The 15032-nt window shown below is 52.5% G+C and overlaps 3 protein-coding genes across 3 annotated transcripts; 2 read left to right on the top strand and 1 right to left on the bottom strand.

Annotated features, from left to right (window-relative positions):
• Nucleotides 1-1581: 1581 nt before the first annotated feature.
• EI97DRAFT_500095 (Di-copper centre-containing protein) lies at nt 1582-3170 on the top strand (the record flags this gene model as incomplete). Its single annotated transcript, XM_033802642.1, has 5 exons — nt 1582-1799; nt 1854-2051; nt 2108-2323; nt 2374-2777; nt 2829-3170. 5 exons carry the CDS (start codon nt 1582-1584, stop codon nt 2978-2980), a joined length of 1188 nt encoding a protein of 395 aa, XP_033655396.1. The 3' UTR covers nt 2981-3170.
• A 332-nt stretch (nt 3171-3502) lies between these two features.
• Nucleotides 3503-5344, bottom strand: EI97DRAFT_431928 (FAD dependent oxidoreductase). Its single transcript, XM_033798050.1, has 5 exons — nt 4704-5344; nt 4461-4628; nt 3964-4406; nt 3765-3867; nt 3503-3709 (listed from the first exon to the last, which is right to left on the bottom strand). Exons 1-5 carry the CDS (start codon nt 5003-5005, stop codon nt 3646-3648), a joined length of 1080 nt encoding a protein of 359 aa, XP_033655395.1. The 5' UTR covers nt 5006-5344; the 3' UTR covers nt 3503-3645.
• A 1209-nt stretch (nt 5345-6553) lies between these two features.
• Nucleotides 6554-11015, top strand: EI97DRAFT_457094 (catalase-domain-containing protein; the record flags this gene model as incomplete). Its single annotated transcript, XM_033800791.1, has 8 exons — nt 6554-6642; nt 6692-6845; nt 6912-6997; nt 7059-7374; nt 7435-7613; nt 7667-7798; nt 8768-8966; nt 9018-11015. The coding sequence occupies 8 exons, from the start codon at nt 6554-6556 to the stop codon at nt 11013-11015; spliced, it is 3153 nt and encodes a 1050-aa protein (XP_033655394.1).
• Nucleotides 11016-15032: the final 4017 nt, after the last annotated feature.

Genomic DNA, 15032 nt, shown 5'->3' with positions numbered 1-15032 from the left:
AACAGCTGACACATTGGTCGCTCCACGAAGCACACGGCAACGCTCACTCACCCCATCATTGATAAGATGTGCTTGCCACCCTCAGCATGGTCACCTCTTGCCAGTTTGGAAGTGGCCAATGAGCTCATGTTGTTCAGCTATTTACTTCCTCAGTCGCTCATCCACCGTTCAAATGACCGGTCCGTCTGGCCTGTTTTGCTTACGATGGCATTTTGCATGCGAAAAGCAAGATCATATCGCACAGATATCCCCGATGCCTCACACTTCCAACAAAATTTGTGGCATCCCTCAGTGTCCAAAGTGAACTGATTGATATCCCAGCTGCCCAGCTCCTATCGATGGATATCGTGGTAGCAAACAAGCCAGCTATTCCGGAAGTGACAGATTCAATCAGTCTGGATTCGGGTTCCTTCCGGTCCTATTTCCGGTATGATCACAGCTTCACCGTGTGTCTGGTTGTGGGGCCTGTCCGACACATACTGCCGGGTGTTGGGGAAGACGAAGTAAACCTCCAATTGACCCCACCCACGTGATCTGGGGTACAGGTCTCAATCCATATCCCGGATAGAAGCCGGCACTTATAAACAAATTCCCGCGCACGAGTTTTCTCGTGCGTAATCTGTTTTCATCTCAGTTCGTCTTTGCATTGGAGATCTACGCCCGGTAGAATGATACCACGGTCACCGAAGCCGAGAGTTCATTTAAGCTATATTGGCACTTCCTTGCTGACCATTCAAGTCTGACTTTCTTGATATCTCATTGGTCTCTCTTCCGTTTATGCTGCCGTCATCACAGCCTTTTTTCATTCCTTTCTACTGAGATATTGCTTCTTCCAACGTCTTGTCAACGACAACATTGATCAGGTCTTGCATCTGACGAGCCATCGACAACTTACACTGACAATCGGCCCCGAATAACTTGTAGTTTGACCGAAGAAAGGATTGGGACTTCATACTCTTTCTGGCCGATCCATATCTCTCAGGGGTTTTTTGACAAGAGTTATTTGGCTAGCAAGATAATTTCACTGACTCCTGGCATGCTCACAGAATATGTACAGTTCACAGAGGCTATGCCAAGTCAGGCAATCTACTTATTGGACATAAAATTTTTCTGTAGGAGTACTTTGTTCTGGTACGTTGGTTGTAAGAGGACACGCGCACGCCATCCCCACCGTGGTCAGTGTACCTAAAACACCCCCGTCCAAAGAATGTGGGACATCTTATCAGCCTCAATTGCAAACACGTATATACACCTCCTTCATCTCCATTGGCCACCCAGCTGACTACCCTCAATCAAGCGTATGATGGTTTTCCGAATCAGTTAGCTCATCGCCCATAGCAAGGAGTTTACTTCCCCACCCTTCCTCCAATACACCTCTCATATACAACGGGGCGGTAAGGGCTGCATCTCATCGTGCACGCTATCTAAAATATATAAGCAATGTCACCAGCCAAGCCTTCAGGATCCTTCCCTCTGAGAATAGGACTCCCCGGTGACTGATACATATAAAGCCGAGGGGCTGGCCGAAAGGCAGTACGGATTCCTTCTGGGCAGCATAGGAACATCGGGAGTCCAGCAGTCATGGCTGGAAACCTAGTGGTGAATGCCCTCGTGGCATCACTGTGTGTCTTTTCGGGCGCCAATGCCTGGCCTTTTGGGAAAAGACAAGCTCTTACCATCGACGACATCCAGAAGCAGGCTCTAGCCAACTCTCTGAGAGCCCTTGAAGGTACCTTATCGGATGGTATGACTCGTAGCGCTGGCTGCACCAAGGACACTGTTGCTATCAGGAAAGAATAGTAAGCTCATTATTTCCCCTTCCTTACACTAGCACGCCGCTTACGAAGACACAGTGGGGACTTGACGAAAGATGAGAGGAAAGAATACATTCGAGCAGTCAAGTGCATAATGTCGAAACCAAGCAAGCTACCTGCTGGGAAGTATCCGGGAGCCAAAAACCGATATGACGATTTCGTCGTTGTGCATATGAATATGACTCCATCGGTGCACAGCACTGCGAATTTCCTGCACTGGCATCGGTACTACATTTGGTATGGTTGACCATACCACCTTCCATATGGACTTTGATCTGACATGATTGTCACAGGGCCTACGAAACAGCACTGCGCACTGAGTGCGACTACAAGGGCTACCAACCGTACTGGAATTGGGGAAAGTACGCTGACCTCACGACCTCTCCCATCTTCAACGGGGATGAGTGGAGTATGGGTGGTAATGGAGAAGCCGTCCAGCATGGCCGCGGCATGATGAACATTCCTCCTGGCCCTGGTGGCGGTTGCGTCAAGACTGGACCATTCGCTGGGTTAGTAAAACCGACTTGTATCTCTCGATCGTGTCTCTAATCTGCAACAGCCACAACATCACACTCGGCCCCTTGATGCCAACCATGGACCCCGCTCTCCGCATCCCCAACAACCCATCGCGTGACGGCTACGGCAACAACCCCCGCTGCCTCCGCCGCGACGTCAACAACTACTATACGCAAAGCGTCCTCCGGCCCGCCGAACTGGCAGCGCATATCACCAGCAACACCGCCCTCGGCAAATTTCAGGACACGCTGCAGAACGACACTCCTCAGAAGTCAGCGATTCACGGCGCAGGCCACTTTTCCATCTGGGGCGACCCTGGAGGTGACGTGTATGTTAGCCCTGGCGAGCCTGTCTTCTGGCTTCACCACGGCCAGGTCGATAGGCACTGGTGGATGTGGCAGAGCTACCAGGAGAGCCAGATGAAGACCAGGATAAACTCCTATGAAGGTGAGTTCTGGTCCAGTTTTCTAGGAGATGCACATCTAACCATGTCTCTAGGTGGAACCAACTGGATGAACCCGAACAGCGCTCGCGGTAAGCCCACGGACAAGCAGTGGCTGGATGTCACCGCACCGGCGGGCAAGGACGGTATTCCGAGCAACCAGTTGTTCTCAACCACCGCCGGGCCTTTCTGCTATGTCTACCAGTAGTTTTGCTCACACTGCGCTGACCTTCAGGAGGGCAAGTCTCGTCTGAAGGTCAACCCGATCTGCTCTGATTCTTGAAAATTGCATATCTCTCACTGTTTGCGTCAACCACATAAGCATATTTCTGCACCGTCTAGTGTGTTTCAAGTGCTGCACGTTTTCGTTGGGCTGAATGCATCGCATCTGCTGTGCTCCCTCCGCACGTGCGTGGAGAAATAACTGCCGGGTAGGGGTTCTCCAAACTTGAAGAGCACATGCCAGCCTGAAATAACTCCCATATTATCCCAAATTCCCCCGCCGACGCACGTGGCAGCTTGCTAAGAATATGTCAGGTACACACCGAGAGTTTCTTGGGCTGCATACATCATTTATGTTGTCGACAGCCTGGTTGGGCTTGTGAGCAGAATGTACGTATTGAGGTGTGAGGGTGTTGCGGGGAACATGGTTGGCGACGCTGTGCTTTTTTAAAGTTCTGTAGATGATGGATGCGTATAATGGGGAGTGAGAGTACGTGGGAGTTGTATTGCATTGTTCCGATTTCATTCATAATGCCGGTCCAGATTTTATACGAGATGAGCGAGATGGATCGTGTGCGGAACCCACAATCTAAAGTCTCAACCCCATACTACACCGAACCGGTCAAATATGCATTTACAGAATAAGTAAAGTTATAACTTGGCCCTGGCGGCCAAGGCCTCTTTAACAAGCTCAACTGCTCGTTCAGCAGTTCCCCTGATCGCACGTCAGCGAACAGTAGATTAGGGTCGATCATCACCGGTAAGCTTACCACGAAGACTGGTACCCCGCTCCTGAGTGCCCGTAATTGTGTACTACAGGCACGCCATTACTCCATCTCTCGAGCTCGACGCGTACGCCGCCTTTGCGAGAAGCTGGCAGAACCATGTCAGTGTCCGATTGAGCGTGTCAAGTTGCGGTTTGCGAGCCGAACACCAGAAAAGAGAAGAGATTCTACGAAAGGAACCTACGTCTCAATCCAACATTATGACTTATCACCTGCAGATCCTGCCACCTCGGTCCCAACTCAGGACACAATTCACAGCAACTCTTCATGATTTTTTCCGCCAGCGCCATATCCGGTTCGCCATTCCAATCGCCTTCCTCCCTGCTCCCGCCGAGAATAACGCCACCACCCAGAGGCCTCGGGAAAACGTAGGCGCAGTCTGGGTCCGAGCGTTTGGGACTGCGGATATACATGCGTGGAATGGGGACCTCGGGTTCTGCGACCAGGACAGTTTGGCCGCGTGTTGGGTACAGGGAAGTGTCGCGGACGTCGGTGAGGGACAGGGAGCCCAGGGCAGAACAGTTGAAAAGGGCTGTGGTGTTGGGGAAGGAGGAGAGAAGAGAGGTGAGGGATGGGTAATGGCGGCGTATCAGTGAAATGTTCTTGTTCAAGGCGCGAGCTTGGAGCCTGGAACGCGTATTCAATAAAGGGCCACGGTCTATACTGTTGAGTAAAACTTACCACTGGAGGTAAACTTGCGTATTTATTCGAAATGTGCTCTTGACATCGATGCCAAACACTGCGCCGGTAGGTAAATCCTTTTCACTCAAGGGCGTGATACCGCCAACCAGTTCTTCATACCAGATCTTGCCCGTCTGGGGCGTCAGGAGGTCCGTGTCTTCAACTGGGCTAGACAAAGAGGGTTTAATGTTAGTTTGTGGCCATGGTCGGTGTACAAATATGAGCAAATTTGCATTGACTCACCTATCCCAAACTCCCCACATTCCCATCCTCCCCAATCCACACTCAGGACCCTCCTTTTCCAATATTTCTTCGAACCTTCGAAACGTAACCTCATCGTACCTTTCTAGGGGCCCATTGTCATTGGCGAAAGAGCACCAATTAGCGCCTGCCCAGGGCGAGGTGTACTCGATGGAGCGGTCGCCAGGGAAATGCTTAGCGACAACGGTGATGTTGGAAGTGGGATACTGTTCGCGCAGGACCAGTGCGGTTGTGAGGCCGATAACGCCCGCTCCGAGAACGAGGAAATGGGGTTCGGCGCTCATCATTTGATATGGGAGAAATGTTTGCTGTGAATACAGGTCGCGGGATGCCTATAACTCTGAGCCGCTGTAAGCTTAGGGTCGAACGAGAAAATGAGGAGAGCATCATAAAGCAATCCGGCATTAATAAGAGGTGATAGATGATAAGATAGGAAAAACGCGCTTCTGCAAGGTAATTACAGAAGTAGGCGTACGATGCGATAATGAGATGGTCCCCGTCAGCAAAAGTTCGAGTACTCCGACGGAAAAGCAAGATTCCAAGTTGAACGTTAATGAGAGAAAGGAAGATCATGTTTACGAAAAGAAAAGTAGCATTTAATACTATCTCTCATAAGCACAAAGCATATAACTTACCTGAGAAAGAAGTGGGCAAAGAGACCTAGATGATCTATCCATTGAGATGACTGATGTTCGGCATTGTGGCACTCCGATCCCAGAAAGGTTTAGCGCAGGTAGCTGATATGCACCGAGCCCCGGGTACTGGACGAGGATTCCTCAATGCTCTCCAAAGTAGACGCTTAAAGCTTCTGTATTCGTTCTAACCTACGATAATGTTGTCATTTTTTATAACGGAGACTGACTAGGACCCAGATGTTGAGATATCATTGTTCTCTTTACCAATGCAGTCACACCGACCAATAGTTAACTTTCACACACCCTAAACGAGGCTTCAGGCGTCACTGCTCATGCAAAATATTGTACACCACGTATCAATCATGATCTGTACATATTCTATTACAGAAATCTGATGGCAAAGTCAAAGATGTTTGCACTCACGATTACTTACGCGAAGATATTTATTAGGAACATAATAACAGGAAGTTGCTCTATCCGTCGCATTCTGACTTCTTTCCCTCATTAAAGGAGCGATGTTCTATATATAGAACCCATGTATATATCGGTCAAGCTGCTCGTAGGTAGAGTTTGTAACGTACCAGCGGCGGGAAAGGACCTTTACCCAGAGGTGCGTCTTTGCTTAGGCCAGTCGTCCACTGTTCACTGCTCTACTTCATGTTTTCTGAGTGGCCATGTAGAATGTAACATATCGGGGCGATCCACAGTCTTCAATCCACATCAATTTCCCACGTCAAAGTCCTACTCCCCTCCACCAGCTCAATAATATCGACTATCCCCAACTATCCTCCCGATCCAGCCCCCAAATCCGCATCTGCAAGGTGTCAGATAGATCATACAGCTTGCTGGGTGACATATGCAACAACTGCAGGGACTCTGCCGTCAGCTGCGGGGGTAATCTAACCTGCACACTGTAGCCGGGTTTGTTCCGGCCTGTCTACCACTGATTCGCTACTCCGATGCCGCTCCATAGAACCGTTCGACTAGACGTTACTGTTGACAGGAGGTGAAAGTAAGATTAAGTTTATTCACATAGTATGTGCATATTACTGAAGGAGTACAGCATCAGACTATGTTTGGGACCCGAGTTTTCGATGAAAGTCTATTCGAACAATTGATGACAAGATGAAAGTATAAGTAGGCTTGACATTGCTTCGATGTAGGACTACAGATCTACGCTCAGAGCCTTTGTCCACAATGGCACCGCTATTTCGCGCAGTTGCACTCCTGTGTTTTGTCACTGAGGCCCTATCAGCCTGCACGACGAAGGGAAAACGCAGAGCATGGTATATCTCACTCGGGAATCCGGGTCAACAATTGCTAAGTATACCACAGGCACACTCTAAGCAACTCGCAGAAGCTCGAGTATATCAACGCCGAGCTTTGTCTCATGCAGAAACCCGCAAAACTCAATCTCGGAGTCGGTAAAACGAGATTCGATGAACTCCAGGCAGTTCACGCGCTCCAAGCATATATGACGCACCATGTGGTAAGAAGCTCTCAAGTATTGGAGGTTATTCCGGATTTAGGGTTCGTGTGGTTGACTTCTGTCTAGGGCGCTTTCCTCCCCTTCCACCGCCTCCTCATGCAAGCGCATGAAGACGCTCTGCGAAATGAATGTGGCTACACTGGCCACCAGCCGTACGTATCTTCCATATCCCCACTTCCCAGGCCCCCAACGCTAATGCCGTCTTTCATGCAGCTACTGGCAAGAGCAACTCGACGCCGGCAAATTCACCTCGGCCACCATCTTCGACCCGGTATACGGGTTCGGCGGCGACGGCTCGGGCCGCAATAACTGCATCACAACGGGACCTTTTAAGAACTATACGAATCGGTTGGGTCCGGGGTACCAGATCACCGACCATTGTATCGACCGCAAGATTAGCAACTCCGCTAGCCAGGGAAGCTCGGCAGCGAATGTGAATCAGTGTCTGCAGCAGACGACGTGGACGGGAGCATGGAATTGCATTGAGGCGCAGCCGCATGGTGGAGGTCACGGGGGTGTGGGAGGCCAGGTCAGTAGTACCCAGTGCCCACATTGAAACTAGGTGAATGGATAGTGACATGGACTGTAGATGCAAAACGGTGTCTCCAGCCCCGGAGATCCTCTCTTCTACCTGCACCACACCTGGCTCGACAAAATATGGGCGGACTGGCAAGCCAAGGATAAAGCAGCGCGCACCAAGGAGATCGGTGGAACGAACATCATGCCTGATAACCAGGTCGGCTTTCCGGCTCGGCCATCAAATATCCCGTAAGCCACTTCAAGGTCTTCATCTAGACGTTTGACTGATGTGAGCGATTCAGGAAACCGACAGGCGCCCCTGGTGACCCTGGAACCACGACTACTTTGAACCATGTGCTGGACATGAAGGGGAACTCGCCGAATAGGACTATTGCTGACGTTATGGACATTGTGGGTGGCATTTTGTGCTACGAGTATGTAGAGCCGTGAAGAGGGGCCAGTGAAGGGTGTAAACAGCCGGAGATCGCACTGAGTCGGTTTTGTCAAGACCTTGCCTTACATGTCCTCAGGGAGCCGTCATCTCTATCGTTCTTTCGTAGGACAACAAGATTTATGCGCTAAAAATTCTACGATAGTCGCGTATATTGTGAATGCTTCTCAGCTTCTCCTCGGTAGCACTTCCACTGACTGTCAGTTCAGAAAAGTCTTCCCAAACCCGGTTGCTTCGGATTCAGAATTTCCGCCATTGACCGTATCTTCTCGCTCCCTCAGCACAGCGGATCAAGTCAGTAAAATCCAGGGGTCGGGACGAATGATGAGGACGGTGATCTATCCGGGCGTGGGAATGTTCCATCAAGGAACTGTTAGTGGCTAACATGGAACGTACTTGCGCTAGGCTCGAAACGGAAATTGTAACTACGTCATTGGTAAAGCTCCATCTGATCTTCGCCTCCTCAAAGCTGCGATTACAAACATTTTTGTTCTGGCTCGCGCTCGGTTGAGACATTCATATGCAGAATCGACTTGGCGGGATACTTCACCGATGCGATTCGTGGCCTGGTGGATTGGCAGTGATACCACAGCATTGCGGAGTGCGACGGGCCAAAAGGCATCCAAACTTCCGATCGAGATGGCGATTCCAGAAGTCTCATAACCTCGTCATGGAAAAATATCCATGCAAACCCGCTATCCTTGGCACGTGTTAAGCAGGCTTGCTTTGTACATACAGTACTGTAGTAAGTACGCGTCCACGGTCCACGGGTCGTGTCCAGTGAGGGAAGGAAACACCGAGGGGTGATGTCATGGAAATTATGCAGAAAGAGCCCCCGCACTACAAGTAGCAACACAGTCCCCTCAACCCCTCCCCTCCTGGGTCCTTCTCCATTGTATTCCTTTTCAATTCGAATCATGGCGTCGTCCATACTAGCCCACGTCGCAGACAGGACCAAGGAGGCAGTGTCCGGGGAGCGCTCCAAGAAGGTCGAGCAGCTGTCGAGTGTCACCAAGGACGTGCATGATGGAAACTCGACAATCACCTCTGATTATGGCGTTAAGCAGCACAATACGGATGAATGGTTGAAGGCGGTGACGGACGACAAGAATGGCCCTCTTCTTTTGGAGGATCCGTTCGCACGCGAGAAGGTGAAACTCCTCCTTCTAGATGCTTGAAGGAATAGCAATTGATAATATCAGATCATGCGATTTGACCATGAGCGCATCCCCGAACGTGTCGTCCACGCCAGAGGCGCCGGTGCCTTCGGAAAATTCACCCTCCAGGAATCTGCCGCAGACGTGACCTCTGCCGGCGTCCTCACAGACACGTCTCGCGAGACACCCGTCTTCGTACGCTTCTCCACTGTCTTGGGTAGCCGTGGCTCCGCCGACACCGTCCGCGATGTTCGGGGCTTTGCCGTCAAGTTCTACACCGAAGAGGGCAACTGGGACATTGTCGGCAACAACATTCCCGTGTTCTTTATTCAAGATGCGATCAAGTTCCCCGACGTCATTCACGCCGGAAAGCCGGAGCCTGATTGTGAAATCCCTCAGGCACAGTCCGCACATAACAACTTCTGGGACTTCCAGTACATGCATCCCGAGGCAACGCATATGTTCATGTGGACCATGTCGGACAGGGCAATCCCCAGAAGTTGGCGCATGCAGCAGGGTTTCGGGGTAAACACCTTCACCCTCACCAACGACAAGGGAGAGAGGCACTTCTGCAAGTTCATCTGGACACCCGAGTTGGGCGTACACAGCCTTGTCTGGGACGAGGCCTTGAAGATTGCTGGTCAGGACCCTGACTTCCACCGTAAGGACCTCTGGCAGGCCATCGACAGCGGCTCCTATCCCAAGTGGAAGTTTGGTATTCAGGTTATCCCGGAAGCCAAGGAGCATGATTTCGATTTTGACATCCTTGATGCCACCAAAGTGTGGCCTGAGGAGCTCGTCCCCATACGGTACATTGGTACTTTGGAGCTGAACCGCAACCCGGACGAGTTCTTCTCGCAGGTCGAGCAGATTGCCTTCTGTACCTCGCACGTTGTCCCAGGTATCGGCTTTTCTGATGACCCCCTTCTCCAAGGTCGCAACTTCTCCTACTTCGACACCCAGATCAGCAGACTGGGTGTTAACTTCGAAGAGCTTCCTATCAACCGTCCTGTGTGCCCCGTCATGAACCACAACCGTGACGGTTCCATGCGTCACACCATCACCAAGGGCAAGGTGAACTACTGGCCCAACCGCTATTCTGCAGTGCCTCCCACAAAACCCGAAGACGGCGCATACGTCGACTACCCCGCGAAGATCGCAGGCATCAAGGCCAGGACCCAGAGCAAGAAGTTCAGAGAACATATCAGCCAGGCTGAACTGTTTTACAACTCGCTCTCCCCCCACGAGAAGTTGCATCTCACCAACGCCCTGGGCTTTGAGCTTGACCACTGCGACGATCATGTCGTCTACGAGCGCATGGTCGACCGTCTGGCGGAGATTGACCTCACTCTGGCTCAGAGCGTCGCCGAAATGGTCGGCGGTGGAGTACCACAGAAGGCTAAGCGGCCGAAGCACAACAAGAAGGCGAAGGGTCTCTCGCAGGTCGACTATGCCCCTTCGACTCCAACGATCGCCACGCGTATGGTTGCCATCATCATTGCAGATGGCTACGACCCGATCGCGTACAATGGCATTCGCGCCGCTCTCTCTGCCGCCGGTGCGCTCCCTTTTACTATCGGTGTTCGACGCAACAAGATCTGGGCTGCCGGTGAGGAAAAGGGCAGCAAGACGGGCGGCGTCCAGCCAGACCACCATCTCGAAGGCATGCGCTCCACGCTCTTCGACAGCGTCTTCATACCGGGCGGCGCCCAATCCATTGCCACTCTCCGCAAGAACGGACGCGCCGTGCACTGGGTAAGGGAAGCGTTTGGGCACCTCAAAGCCATTGGCGCTACGGGTGAGGCCGTCCAGTTTGTCCGCGAGGCGTGCGATATCCCGGGCATGCAGTTCTCGACCTCTGCCGAGGTGGTGGAGAGTTACGGTGTCGTGACGGTAGCGGAGGTGCAGCCGCATGGATTCAAGGAGGCCGTGAATATGATGAAAGGGGCGAAGGACTTCTTGAGCGCGTATGGGTATGCGATTTCCCAGCATAGGAATTACGAGCGTGAATTGGATGGGTTGAACAAGATGGTGGCTTATTGAGGGGGATTACAAACAAGGACAGATGAGTGCAGGTGGGGAGAAAAATGTATTATTGAGTGGAATTACAAGCAAGCAACAAAATAATGGGAAGGAAGATCGGAGCGGAAGATGCCAGAGAAGTTAGCCTTGCGGCGGTTTTCATGAGATAGGAATATAACATACCTTGATGCTATGCATGCACATTTCGTCTTTGCATTGCCAGAGTGGATCAATCGATGACTGTAACTTTGGAAGGGGAAACGCCGGTAGAAATGATGCTGATAGTCTACAAAGGAAGTCGAAACATGACCCAATTGAAAAAACGGAAGACGAAATCAGGGTGTTCACAACTGAAATCACATTCTATGTGAGGACGTTCGGCCTGGCCTTTGGACTTGAAATAACAAACACCTGACGATGCGGCGAGAATCGAGCTTGGAGTTCGTGTCGAGCATCCGGAAATGCCAGACGGAGCGCTTGCCCGAGGTAAACGTAGCCTGAAGTTTGCTCATCTACAGCAGAGAGAGAGAAAAGAAGCTAGCCACTTATCGAAGGGCACGTTTGGGTTCATAATTGCATGCATATCGAGCGGGCGATTCCTAGAGTGGCAGCGCCGCAGAGAGAGAGGCTTTGTAGACGGCGTAGGGAGCTGAGCTGCTACATGAGGGATGGGACAATGTGCTGGTGTCGCCCTAGGTCGAACCCCGGTGCTAACTATCGCTGTGAGTGATGCCCATTTTGGATCGGATGGAAGTCTAGGTAGGTAGTATTGTTTACGCCAGGACGACGTTCTCAGAAGTGCGATTCCCGTCATTGACGTTGACCTTGCTTGGATTGGAGAGGCGCAGGAGGCCTCTGGGAGTTTTTGTTAATATCTGAGAGAAGGAGGAGCTAGGTGTTGCTTGTGTCTCATGTCTCAGTACCGTTCTTCAAGTCGGTTGGACGGCTGTTGAAGATTGGAATGTTGGGAAGACGGTCTGATAAGATATGTAGATGGCTAGAAACTGTTCTCTGAGAAGGGCTGGTGACGGGCAAACCGCTGAGTAGAACGCCTCTGGGTTGTTGATATTCAATATGCATATGAGCGTGCAAAGGAGCAGTTCGGCCAGCCCCGAATGTCATGGTCCATTTCCCACGGAGTACCGCACGGAAAACTGCGATGGTTGTGCGTGAGAATATGGATGAACTTGATTTCTTGCACAGTTTCGAACAACGTGCAAAATGAGGTACTCACCCACGTCAGCGCCATGAAGCCGTGGCTTACTAGAACAGACCAATCGGCTCTCCTAAGCAAGCGTTGCTCATCCCTTACCCTTTTCTTTTCCTTACCAAGGCAGATTACCCGCAGGAGGCGAGCAAGAGCGTGACTGCTCGTTCCAACGCCTGCTCATGCCGATTCGCTGCTTTGCCTGGCGTACGCCGCTTCGTTTGAGATGTGATTCAAGCGCGTGGTGTGCATGCACAAGGGGCCGCCCGCTACCGTTTTGATAGCTTGGCACAGTAATGGTGAAGAGTTAGCGCTGGGCCCTTGCAAGGTGGGATGATCGTAGAGAGCTCGAGACGGGCAAGCACACGAGGACGGCGAGGCTAAGGAGGCACGCCTGGGCGGGGCGGCAAATAGTGCATTCGACACAGCGATGGGGCTTGTTGGTTGCGAAAAGTTTACGGAATATCTGTATTCTGCTGGTTTGATTTGGCGCAAGTGTCGTGCGGCTTTGCAGTCAGCGATGGAGGGATAGTCTTGGGGTTTCTGCTGAAAAATGAGCGTAGAAGGAATTTCACACCAAAGCATGATAGTAGAGAGCGTCCTCCTGAAGCTCAGCTCACAGCACTTGTTGTACGGAGTACTGTGTAGTGCTTGTATAAATGTTCCGAGTGTCTTCACCATGTGGAAGTGGGGTACAGCTCATCGGGGAGGGACCAAGCGCAATCCTTCTGTTTCGGGAATGGGTCGGCATGGCTGGCGTCTGTTCTGAGGGGCGGGCTGAGGGCGGATGCAGCTGGCTGACGGTCTCGAGAAGTGGAGGATGGGTGTTTGCGCGTGATGGCCTAGAACGCTGCCATCCAGATGTCAGATCCTTCGCCACCACTCATGTTGGATTGAAGATAGTCGACGGAGACGCAGATGATCACGATAGACGGGGCTATGACAGAGGGGTGGTCACAGCGATGGAGGAGGGTTCGCTGGTCCTCTACCCCCACAGTCTCACGTCACGGACCCTCAGTCCGTACGGCACACCCCGCACCTTTGCCGTTGAGGAGAGCGCGCTGCACAGGGGATGAGCCTTGCTCGAGGCAGATCTTCCTTTCCTCTCAAACGTGGTCGATGTCGCTAGAGGGCTCGGCAGCGCGAAGCTTTTGTTGGAGTGATGGGCGATGCTGTCTGTGGAGAGGGCGTTTCAATGACAAGCCGGACATGTGGGGAAGCCAGATCTGGAATGTTTAGCAGCCACGACCCAGTTACGAGTCGACTTGTTGAACTCTATCTGGGCGGCACAGCCGGTGGAAGCGTGAGAGGCGTGCCATGAGCGCGGCAACGAGGATGGGGAGGGAGCATGGCGGTCGACGATGGGTGCTTGGGAGCGGCACGGCGCCGGCTCTGTTTCTTTGTCCGTCCAGAAAAAGAAAGGTTGGTGCAGGTGGTTGGAGGTGTCGAACGATTTTTGGTCCACGGGTGGTCTGCCCGCAGCTGTCAGGGATCTGCGGCGGGCCGAAGCGCTAGCGACGTAAGCGGACTAGCGTACGTTGGAATGCACCTTGGCACCTGGGCACCACCTGGGCATCCGCTTCTCTGAGAGAGGACCGAAACTTGACAGATGTGAGAAGACCAACGACACAGTGCAGTACCAACGCCATTCACCACAAGCCCTACTGCCACTTCTCCACCAGCAGCCACCCGATTGCCGTGCCTGCGCTCCCGGCCAGCACAGGAGACACACTGCGTCTACCGTCGTGCAAGCCAGATCGCCAGAGCTTTCCAACCTCCCATTGCCGTCGCGCCTTTTGCGATATCAGCCAACCTTCCCAAGGGTTGCGACGACGGGTCCCTGGCAGCTGGCGGTGCCCAAAGGGCCGTTTGCCCAACGCTGCTGTTTCCGCGAGCAGAGCACCTGACCGACTGACGATGTGCTGCGTGTGTCTGTTACCCATCAGTATACGACATGAAGAGCGGATGCGATGCAAGGGTTCAGGTTGTCGTCCACGACACGTTGCACCCCGACGGGAGTCTGCGCAACGCGCCCATTTCGATTTGACTTCCTCAAACGGTCGGCACAGAGGTCACGGCGGCAACATGGGTGCCATGCGCCCGGCAATGACCCTCACACCGCAGCGCAATGTCGCACTGCAAAGAAATTTCCACGACCAAGCCCGCCGGCGCCCCTCCGCATGATCCAGGGAGCAACACTGTGACTGTCAACTGTGAACTTTGCGCTTCCCATCGAGATGGGGGTCATTCTTTCCAAGCTGCGACCCTCGGCTTCTTCCCAGGACTGGAAAGCGGACAGCTTGTACGGAGTGGCAGACAAGCCATTTGCAAACGCCGCACAGGGCTGATGAGACGTCCTGCCGCTAGTACCTATGAATCTTGACAGGGCTGCGGGCAGGCTTTACTACTCCCGTTGGCGATCTGCCCGTAGGCTGTCTTTGAGTCTCGTCGGAAGCACAGCGTTTGCGGAACCCCCGGCTAATAGGAGGTAGCTCTACTAGTGTTGGGGCTCCCATGGCATCTCTCGGAGCTCCGCGTTTGATATTCAACGGCAACTCATCAACCAGTAGTACCCGCCCATGTGAAGGCCCGTGACAGAGCAGAGTCCGAGGTTCAGAAGCCAGAGATGTGCGTCTTTCCACTCAACAGCGTTGTTCCCTCTGGCCGCTGGGGTGTGAATACATAGCAGCGAGGGGCAAAAGCTACAAGTAGCAAGCTCGCGCTTGCGCCTGGAGAGGGCGTGCTTATTGGTAAAAGCTGCAGCCAACACGATCATGTCTCCGGGGCCCGCCGCAGTACGGTCCATGTCTGCCATTATTCCCCCCCATGTC

The sequence above is a fragment of the Westerdykella ornata genome, assembly GCF_010094085.1.
Source record: "Westerdykella ornata strain CBS 379.55 unplaced genomic scaffold EI97scaffold_6, whole genome shotgun sequence".
Lineage (NCBI taxonomy): Eukaryota > Fungi > Ascomycota > Dothideomycetes > Pleosporales > Sporormiaceae > Westerdykella > Westerdykella ornata.
Note: the sequence above shows the minus strand (reverse complement) of the source record. Positions and strands in the feature narration are given on the sequence as shown.

Excerpts from the sequence above, each read along its gene's own strand:
- EI97DRAFT_431928 (XM_033798050.1), bottom strand. The coding sequence starts at position 5,005 with ATGAGCGCCGAACCCCATTTCCTCGTTCTCGGAGCGGGCGTTATCGGC. Across the intron at positions 4,629-4,703 it reads ATGTGGGGAGTTTGGGATAG|CCCAGTTGAAGACACGGACC; the intron begins GTGAGTCAATGC and ends CTCTTTGTCTAG. Across the intron at positions 3,710-3,764 it reads GCGGGGTACCAGTCTTCGTG|GGGAACTGCTGAACGAGCAG; the intron begins GTAAGCTTACCG and ends ACGTGCGATCAG.